General features: G+C 31.8%; 1 protein-coding gene across 1 annotated transcript in view; it reads left to right on the top strand.

Annotated features, from left to right (window-relative positions):
• Positions 1-661: 661 nt before the first annotated feature.
• LOC139530001 (multidrug resistance-associated protein 1-like) overlaps positions 662-11456 on the top strand; it is a 44478-nt gene continuing 33683 nt past the window's right edge. Inside the window, exons 1-4 of the mRNA XM_071326016.1 lie at positions 662-742; positions 8646-8822; positions 10456-10575; positions 11270-11398. Coding sequence (XP_071182117.1) covers positions 710-742; positions 8646-8822; positions 10456-10575; positions 11270-11398 — 459 coding nt within the window. The 5' untranslated portion in view covers positions 662-709. The remainder of the gene's footprint in view (positions 743-8645; positions 8823-10455; positions 10576-11269; positions 11399-11456) is intronic.

The following is an 11456-nucleotide window of genomic DNA, read 5'->3' as shown; positions in this document are numbered from 1 at the left end:
TGCCCAATCTCTTACACACATGAAGACAACATACACCAAAATGTCCAATCTCTTACACACATGAAGACAACATACACCAAAATGCCCAATCTCTTACACACATGATGTCAACATACACCAAAATGCCCAATCTCTTACACACATGAAGACAACATACACCAAAATGTCCAATCTCTTACACACATGAAGTCAACATACACCAAAATGCCCAATCTCTAACACACATGAAGTCAACATACACCAAAATGCCAAATCTCTTACACACATGAAGTCAACATACACCAAAATGCCCAATCTCTTACACACATGAAGTCAACATACACACAAAATGTCCAATCTGTTTCACACCTGAAGTCAACGTATACTCAAACGTCCCGATCTGTTTCACACCTGAAGTCAACGTACACTCAAACGTCCCGATCTGTTTCACACCTGAAGTCAACGTACACTCAAACGTCCCGATCTGTTTCACACCTGAAATTAACGTACACCAAAATGTCAGATGTGTTACAAGGTGACCCAATCTAACATTTAGATCAGTGTATATTTACATAAGAAATGACTTTTATAATCATTTACAGACCAGTTATCACTCGGTCATCATATCACATCTTTATCTATTGAAATATCTATCGAAATATCTATTTAAATTTCTAGTAATCGGTTGATAATAAACACATAATTTAAAACGTGTAAAGATTTGTGTTCAATGGATAGATTCTGCAACGGGACACCGTTTTGGGTAATCAATATAATTTTAAACAATCCATTTACTTCTATATGATTTTGAATGATCTTGGTTCAAGTTACATATTATATAACCATCAATAACATCACAAACATATTATAGTTGCACACCTAATGTTACATAATACACCTAAAGTTCATATTCAGAAGTTTGCAGGTACACCTTGAAAGCAATCCTCAAAATTATTTAAACTGATCAAATATGTCAATTTTGTGCATGAAATACACGTGAATGTACTCAGATTTGTCTTATTTAAAATGTCAATACAACCAATTTTCAAACCCTGTACATTTATCTATAATAATGAATTTTGTTATGTCTGTCTATTGCATAATAATATTACATTGTTTATAACGCAAACCTTGTAAAGAGATTTACTTTTAGTCGAGTAGCAAGTATCAATTTGCAAAAAGCGAGTATCAAGTTATAAAAAGTGAGTAGCGAGTTATAAAAAGTGAGTAGCGAGTAACAAAAAGTGAGTAGCGAGTAATAAAAAGTGAGTAGCGAGTTATAAAAAGTGAGTAGCGAGTAACAAAAAGTGAGTAGCGAGTAACAAAAAGTGAGTAGCGAGTTATAAAAAATGAGTAGCGAGTAACAAAAAGCAAGTAGCGAGTTATAAAAAATGAGTAGCGAGTAACAAAAAGTGAGTATCGAGTTATAAATAGTGAGTAGCGAGTAACAAAAAGCAAGTATCGAGTTATAAAAAGTGAGTATCGAGTTATAAAAAGTGAGTATCGAGTAACAAAAGCTATCATTTATATGTTTGTAAAGATTATTATTTAAACAAATGATCAACTTGTTTCCCTTTTCATTACTTAGTAATTCTTAAGGCAGCAACCATTTGATTTGATTTTCTGGGGGGGGGTCTTTGTTTTTTTAGCGATGACCCGAAAACATTTTTTTCCCTTTCAATTTTAGCATTACATATAGTGGCAGCTGAGGGTGAAACAAACATTTTTTTTTCTCAGGGTCCAAAACAAATTTTATTTCTACACCAAAACCTGGAAAAAAACGTAGCCCCCCCCCCCCCCCCCCCCCCCCCCAGAAAATCAAATGGTTAGTGCCTAAGGCTTTCAATTAACTTTTGAAATATTTCAATACAATTTGATATATTGTGGTTATATAATATGATGAAAACTTGTTTTGTAAAAGAAATTATTTCCTCAAAAGACAAAAGTTTGAGCGTTTTTTGAAAATAATGTTGATGATAGACTATTCATGAAATACGATGTCATCATTATGGAACTATTTCAAAAGTTTTAAAGATGATTCAAATAATTTTAAAAAACACTGGTTCAATGCTTTAAATATCTTATCAATTAAGTAAATCAAATGGTTAGTGCCTAAGGCTTTCAATTAACTTTTGAAATATTTCAATACAATTTGATATATTGCTATTATATATGAATTCATTGCAAAGGATAGTCGTTTTACTTTATATTTATAAATCGCTCTAAATCAGGATAAATGTTTTTATTCTGTCATCTAACCTGATTATTTGTTTATAGTTTGATTAGTATCGACCCGATGAGTTAAAACTTAAAAGCTGTTCTCGCCCGAGTTTTACTTGGTTGTTCTTATGTTGTGCTGTAACGCCACTGTACTAGGTCAGAGGAAGGAAACGGATCCTGCACATACGTTTAACCTCCCTAAATATATATACGGTTACCTAACTTACCTGTTCCAAGCAAGGAGCCTATGATTTTTGTTGTCTCTTGTTAATTTATTCTTGTAGGGGACAATACAACAAATCAAATGAAATTGAAGGGACTTCCCTGGGGTCACCCACCCCCTTGTTTGAAAACTTGTAAAGGGTCAAGATTCCCACCCCTAAACCATGTATATTGTTGTATGGGACAATTAAACAAATCAAAAGAATATGGGAGCTTTGTTTGGGAGACTTCGTAACAGCATCCTGTTACAATTACTTCTTGTTCATATTTGTTAACATTGATGATTTCGTATTTAAATCTGGGTGTTGTTTAATCTGATCTGAATTGTTCATGATCTAAGTAAAGATGACCGGAAAGTGTTGCAGATCCAATATTAATATGCATTTTTTAACAAAACTAATACAGATATAGTATGTTTCCTGAATTATTACTAAACGCTTTGATGAATATTCCCATAATTAGCTAATTTGTAAATTTATTCATAAAAATACAAAGTGTAATTATGAAAAATCTTTCATTTAAACACAAATATACAAATTAAAATTAAAGTCTGTCCTCCCCAGAGTTATGTTGTTTCAATTACAAAACACTAGCATGTCAAGAAGAATACTAATTAGACTTGTATTATTTTTGATTTTAGTTTCTTGTGTACAATTTGGAGTTGAGTATAGTGTTCATTATCACTGAACTAGTATATATATATATATTTGTTTAGAGGCCAGCTGAAGGACGCCTCCGGGTGTGTGAATTTCTCTCTGCATTGAAGTCCTGTTTGTGACCTTCTGCTGTTGTCTGTTCTTTGGTCGGGTTGTTGTCTCTTTGACACATTCCCCATTCCCATTTTCAATTTTAATTCATCTCCAAACTAAAAGCGTTATGGTATTGTTATAAAAAAGCATTTATAGTATCATACTTTTTATAGCTGACCATTCAGAGGGTTTGGGTTTTTTCAAATTGTTGAAGGACTACGATTTTGTATAATTGCTTACATCCACTTCATTTGGATCTTAGTAGTTGTTTATGATTGGCAATCATAACACATCTCCTTATTTTCATAAGGATTCAATTTTGTTTATTGTTCTACAAAATGTATTTATAAGTAGATAGAACTATGTTATTTGTTGTTGATCTAGGAGAAGGTTATTTTGCACATATATTATATATATGTTAAAAGTCAGTGAACTACTTGTACTTAGATATTCAAAAGGCCAAGTTTGTTTATTAACTCTATTACTAACAACTAACAAATTAATTTTATTCAGTATCATATCCAGTATAAAAGAATAATCGCTGAAATACACGAAAACATCTATAAAAAGGACCAACCAGCAAATTTACTATGTACCGGATCGTCTAGAATAGGCGATACTATGCAGATAAAGAAACTAGAGGCTCTAAAGAGCCTGTGTCGCTCACCTTGGTCTATGTGCATATCAAACAATGGACACAGATAAATTCATGACAAAATTGTGTTTTGGTGATGTGTTTTTAGATCTTTAATTACTGAACATTCTTGTTTCTACAATTATCTCTATAATGAACTTGGCCAAATAATTACAGTGGAAAATATTTTCTAAAAATTTACAAAAATTGGGGATTAACTCCTTGAGGGATCCACTGACCATTTTTTATCTATAATAATATTCAAGATAATAACCAAAATCTGCAAAATTTCCTTAAAATTACTAATTCAGGGGCAGCAACCCAATAACGGGTTTCGTTTTTCGTTATACATGTATTTCACTCAATTTATTCACTAAATTAACAAGCAATACTGCCAAGTTTTGTTTTAATCAGCCTAATAGTTTGAGAGAAATTGAGTATAAATAAAAGCAGAATCTACAAAGATTTATGCAAAAATTTGTAAAAATGCAAAGCATGCTGCATCATGATGAAAGAATAATGTTTAGAGAAAGAAATTCTCCAAGAAATTATTAAATATTCATCTTATAGAGAGAGAGAGAATCTACATACAAACAGTTGAATATTGAATACAAAATGATTTTGAGATGATGAACACCACTAATGTAACTTTTTGTTTTCATTACAAGATCGCTTAGGGTCCATTTATACCTCTGATGAACACCACTAATGTAACTTTTTGTTTTCATTACAAGATCGCTTAGGGTCCATTTATACCTCTTACTCCGCAAAAGGAGTAGGTCCGGTAAGGACCGATTTTGGCCTCAAATGTCAGTTTCATTTGACGAAAGATTTTGACCACTTTTTAAACACTTGAGTGTCTATTTCATATGATTCAATTGATTTATGTGAAAGATTTTAACTTATTTAGTAAAAAAAAAACGATTCGATTCAAGCTCAAATATGAAAAATCAACCAAATATGCGAAAAAACGTCACTTTTCAGATGGTTTTTGTCAAAAACGAAAGTGGCCGCAACCGTGTTCATCCTCAACCTTTATATATGTTATGTATTATCATCAAATACAACTTCCATTTCAATATTTTGGATGAACACGAATGCGGCCACTTTCGTTTTACACGGAAACTGTCTAAAATTTAACTAAAATGCTGGAATTGTGAAGATTTCAGTAATTTAGCATGACTTATTGGTGCTAGTACCCAATATATGTGCATTGTATTGTCAAAAACAGCCCATATTTATGTAGCAGAACCATTCTACTATCCAATAAATAACTAAAAGTTTACATTTTAACAATTCTGTAAAACTGCTATATTTTGGGACCGAAAAGGGGTCTTACTGGACCTACTCCTTTGTACATTTAGGTTAATAAATCAAAATTTGGAGGCTACATGTACTCTCCCACATTTATGAATGAGAATGTGACAATAAATGAGTGACTTAATTGTTCAAGCTGAAAGCATGAACTATCTCCATAAAAAAGTTTAGCGACGCATTTGACATTTCAATAAGGCCTTACATAAAACTTAACTTTAAGCAGTATTCAAGAGAAGGACATATAACAGATTTCTCTTAGTAAATATATGTATTGTTATTGTTTCTAAAAGTTATTTTTAGAGTTACTTAGGATTAAGTTTTCTTCAATAGCACAATACAGGAAATAAGACAAAAAAGATAGAAAAAAAAAATACTCAAAGCACTGGTTTGCGCTACCTACTTCTATTCTATGAAGAGGCTTCATGGAAGTGCCCTATTTCAAGACAATTTCCCCTCAAATATATATGTGCTTTGACTCAATCCACTGAGAATATATCATTTTGAAACAACATGATAAGTGTTTTGCATGTTAACATTTTTGCTTTTTGTTACTCGCTACTCATTTTTTATAACTCGATACTCACTTTTTATAACTCGCTACTCGCTTTTTGTTACTCGCTACTCACTTTTTATAACTCGCTACTCACTTTTTATAACTCGCTACTCGCTTTTTATAACTCGCTACTCGCTTTTTGTTACTCGCTACTCACTTTTTATAACTCGCTACTTGCTTTTTGTTACTCGCTACTCACTTTTTATAACTCGCTACTCGCTTTTTATAACTCGCTACTCGCTTTTTGTTACTCGCTACTCACTTTTATAACTCGCTACTCGCTTTTTGATACTCGATACTCACTTTTTATAACTTGATACTTGATACTCGACAAAAAGAAATCCTCCCTTGTAAACCTTTTGAGTTATAACGTAAACATTTGTTACATCTTATTTCTTGAACAGCTGCTTCCTTTGAAACTTATTCAAGAAATAAGATGTAACAAATGTTTACGTATTATAACCCTTTTATTGTACAGCAATATAGTATTTGAAAGTAAAAATTGGTTTAAACTAAGATTTAAACGTTGATGACGTCATGAATTTTGAAGATTTATTGCACTAGTGCAATATTAGAATTTATTGCACGCTCACTTTTGGTTACGTTCTGTGGGAAATATTATATTGCTATACAATAATATAATTTATCACCATTTGTACGTAACATAGAAGTAAATAAAAAAAAATCAACGCTGCTAAGATCAATTTGTCTATTTGACAGTTTCACAATTGTATGACATTATTTTTGCACTTATCTCCTTAATCAATATTTTCAAAATTTAGGCCTTTCAATTAAAATATGTCTATACCATATCTATTTTCTTGTTACATTAATTAATTTTCTGATACGAAAACAATTGCACTTCAAGTAATCCCTTATTACTATGCATATTTATTAGTAATGATTAGGCCTTGCATTTATTTTCTTCTCTAAACTAATTCACAGATTCAGATTCAGATTCAATATTTTATTATAGTCTCACCACATACAAACATAAAATGAGATTCACATACATAGATTAAAAACATTAAAACATTTGCATTGCATTTATCCTGTGTGGGTCCATTATGGAACACCTAGCCCAATGTCTCAAGACACTTGACCATTGTTTAACGCATGGAGGTTTCCAGCCCATATCACCTGCTATGGCATCATTTGGAGTGTATTTGCCAACCCCCATGAAAAATCTCATGGCCCTGTTTTGGACTGCATTTATGCAGAAAAAGTCTCTGGTTCCCCAAATACCTGCACCATATAACTGACCATACCATTGTATCATACAGCTTTGAAAAATTTTTGTGCTGGAAACCACCATGCGTTTTACTCTTTACAATTAATAATCCTAATGCTCTACTGGCTGACTTCGCTACTGCCTTAGCCATTAACTGATAATCTAAAAATTCAGTCAGTAATAAGCCTAAATGTTGGTAACTTTTTACACATTCCAAACCATTACCACCAATAGAAAAAGTACATTTAGTTTGTAAAACAGCTGGATTTCTAAAATGCATGATCTTAGATTCACAACCGGAATCTAATGACAGAAGGACATATATATACATAACGTTATAGTATGGTATTAGTTTTCTCAGAGACATACATACACATGTGTATATATGTCTCTGGTTTTCTGTTTTACTTTTTCCAATCATATTGTCATAATATTGTTGTAAAATGATGCCCTTTATGGGTTCTTGATTAGATTAATAAAATTCTTATCTTATCTTATCTTATACGAAAACTTGATGAATAATTGAAATCAAAATGTTTGCGTTATTTCATAAAGGTAAAGTGAAAAAAATTAATATGTGGCGCTAATACTCTTCCGTAGTTTTGTCCATTTCATCACCCTCTTTCCCGACAAAAGTGCTATTATATGTCGCCGTCCGATGATTTATTGAAGTTCATTAAAGCGAGGCATCTCTGATAAAAACACGCCGGTTTTCCTGCATTGAGAATTAAGAAATCGTGCGAATCAGAAAAGGAACGTTCTGAAATATCATATGTGCCTGGCATTTCAACAGTACATCCAGACAGATTCTTCAATACAACATGTTTTACATGTATCACTATGTTTTTATCTCATGTGGAATTACACCGCTTTCAATCGAAGACAGTTTGTTCTAGTCAGAAACAAAAGTCGAGAGGCCCAACAATCATCTTAATTTGATATATATAGGATTGTCGTGCTTGTGCAACATTAAATGAAAGGTAAATAAATCATCGAGGATTCGCTTTTTAAGGATTTCGGACTTAAACTTATTACAATATTCTATACCAAAAAAATAATTAAACTTTTTATATTTTCATTTTATAGTTTTCATTAGGAATGCATCATTTTAATTGAGAGACAACTACCGGATGGTGTGGAAAAGTTATTGTCATATTCCAATAAAATACAATATATGACAACGTTACAGAACTATCTAAGCAAAACAAAGACAATACTTGACTAAGCTCGTAATTTCCTGGGTTCAAAATTACAATTGTAATTTAATTTTTAAGACAGTTTTATATTTTTTTTTATCATATACTTACGCTTTTGGTAAACACATTTGCACTTCAAAAAACGTTTAAAAGAACACACAAATGGCGACCAAAACACCCAATTGACTCTAAGATTTCTTATTTTTTTAATACAAAATTTATGTTATCAATTAAATGTAAAATAAAGAGTTTCTATAGTCATCACCTAGTGTAATTGAAGTCGTTAACTTTAAGTGTTGGTTTTTCTCAAATACTTTAACACTCGTTACAATGTTATATTTATTTATTTTCCTAATTCCAAAGGAAACTAACGTTTTTTTTCTCTTCCCATCTGAAACAACCTTTTTCTCAAAAAATAAGGAATCAAGACTTTTTTTTATATATAGATACATTCTCAATCAAAAAGTCTTGAAAAAAAAATGTTTTCAGAACCTTGAATACAATTGCAATTAATTATAAAAGTGTAAGATAATGTTATTTGTAGGATTCAAATTTGACATGGGATGGGGATTGGCCAGAATTCACGGAATGTTTTCAGGACACCATTCTGGTGTGGATTACATCAGGGTGGTTATGGACCACCGCACCTTTTTACGTTATCTATTTAGCACAACTTTCCTCTACCAGATGTCAGTGGACATGGAAGACATATACAAAACTGGTAAGATAAATGATTAATAATGGAAATGGGGAATGTGTCAAAGAGACAACAACCCGACCAAAAGCAGAAAACACTGGCGCTCAGAATATTAACCAACACACAGGAATTGAATAAAGTAAAAATGATAAAACAGTTCGGCATAAGGCGTCTCTTTCATGTTTTTACTTGGCATACGATATAAAGGGGGCATACTGGTTTCTGGTCTTTTCGCCCGTCCATTCGTCTGTTCAATCAAGTTAAATGTTTTGAATAATGTACTTTGAAATAAAGTTGTGGTCATACCAACTTGAAACTTGGAACAAATATTTATTATGATAAACCCTGTTAAAATTGCATGCACAATTGGTCTTTCTTGACCGTGCTTTAATGTTAATTGAACACGGAAAAACCAATTCCATATCAGCTTAAGATTAGGAGTTTGGATATAGTTTACACGGAGGATTTGATCACATCCGTTTGAATCTTATTAACATAATTGTTATGTGGCTTTAGTCGTTTTTCTGCTATGTGGTCGGATTTTTGTCTTTTGCACATTCCCCATTTCAATTCTCAATTTTATCATTGTAATGTAAACTTCTAGATTATATGCGCCAATATTATAGTATAAAAAGAAAGACACTATATCCCGCTTACAATACCAAATTTCATTGTTTAGCGAATCACAAATTCTGGGTCAAAAACCTTATTTGCGGCATTTATTGTACAAGGGTTCACATCATAAAAACAAGTGTAAATTACTACTTTAATTTACCAGTTCACATCATAAAAACAAGTGTAAATTACTACTTTAATTTACCAAACATTTACCCAGCGAAAGTACTGATTTCAGATTATCCCATTTCCATATGTTGCACTTTTAAGTTAATGGTTAAATCAGAGAAAAAGTGTAATTTGGTCTATCTCTTCCAGTTGTTTATGCATGTTTAAAGTTCTTCAATTGTCAATGAACCATTTTCATTCCTTATAAAAACCAGTTGTTGAAAGCTGAAATTTAATTATTATAGACAAGATTACAAAAGCACATTTAGACACTTAAAGATTCTGAAAAAAAACCCAAATATATTTTTTTTTACTGACATAAAACATTCCCTTTTATGTTAATTATTGTAATCCTTTTCAATATCGTTTCCTATATCTACAGGAGAACTTTACTCTGGATTCTGGATCCAATGCTACGATTTTCACAATACAAGTTAAACCTGCAAGCAATCAAAACATCACCCACAGTCTTTGGCTCATACATATTTTATTGTATAATCGGACAAGGAAGCAGTGGACAGTATATCTTGTTTCCATATCATTCAAAGGCCAATAATTGCCCACCATACATGTTTTAATAGCTAATCAACTATATATTAAAAACTTAGTAAAGTATTTCTCATCATACTTATTTTTATTAATGGTTTATATTTTAATTTTTGAAAGCGTGTGAGTTTACAACTAACTGAAGTTGCTCTACAAGTATTGCTCTTCGTCGAGTTTTTAATACTGAAAAATGAAAATGTATGCTTTCAAAAAGCATATTTTTGTTTCCATTTCAGAACAATTTAACCTAGCAAACATTTAGCAAACATCTTCATAAAGACACATGTTTATACCAGTTTTTATCTGACAAGCAAACTTTCCTTTCCAGGTTCTTACAGTTTTGTTATTAGCATTACAATCAATGGATGTTGTCTTCGCTGTGAGTAAACTAACAAATGATTGGATGAAAGCTTCAGTATTTGCACCAATCATCGAAGGAATTACTCTGGTAAGTTGATACTTTATTGTAAGGTTTTCAGATTTAACAGCTTCTTACTGTTGACTTTAATTAGGATCTTTTTGCGAAGAATAGATGTCTACAATACTCTTAAAAGTACAGTAGAGTATAAATAACTTTATGTAAATTTAAAGAACCTTTGTTATCACGCTCACAATGCCTCCATATAGACACTGAGCAAATACAATCTTACGAGATACCTTAAGTGTTACAGACTTGTTACTCCTCCAAAAAGTCAATTGTTAAAAATTTTCTTGTGGATATGCATGCACATTTAAATAGTATGTCCTTATTATCTACAAAGTTTCATGAAATTCTGTTGTGTGGTTTCAGTGTGCGATGACAAGAAAATACTGACGGCCTGTAGTATATTCAGTCCAATACGTTCAAAGGGATATAACTCCTAGAAAACAGAATTTAATCATAATTTCCTGTCGATATGCACATTAAAATAGTATTTCCTTATCATCTAATATGATTCATGAAATTCTGTCGTGTGGTTTCAGATGAGTTGCGATGACAAAAGCAGGCTGACAGACTGGCAGACGGACGGAGGACGAACCTACGGACGGGTCAAAAACTTTTACCTGACACAATAACTTGCTTGTGGTATTATTTAAGGGAAGAATACTGACACGAAGTAGTAACAAACAAATGTTGAAAAGTTTTTTTTTTGTATTTGCAGATTTTGATAATGATCTATATAGCGATGGAAAGACACAAAGGTTTAGTTACATCCGGGATACTATTTATTTACTGGACTCTTAGTTTACTATCCAGCATTATTCCATTTTACTCAAAGATTATCAAAAAGGTAATATCAAATATACTGGGAAGTAAACTTAAATTCAGAGCCTGTATTTCAGTGGTTG

Source organism: Mytilus edulis, chromosome 7 (assembly GCF_963676685.1).
Source record: "Mytilus edulis chromosome 7, xbMytEdul2.2, whole genome shotgun sequence".
NCBI classification, from domain to species: domain Eukaryota; kingdom Metazoa; phylum Mollusca; class Bivalvia; order Mytilida; family Mytilidae; genus Mytilus; species Mytilus edulis.
Note: the sequence above shows the minus strand (reverse complement) of the source record. Positions and strands in the feature narration are given on the sequence as shown.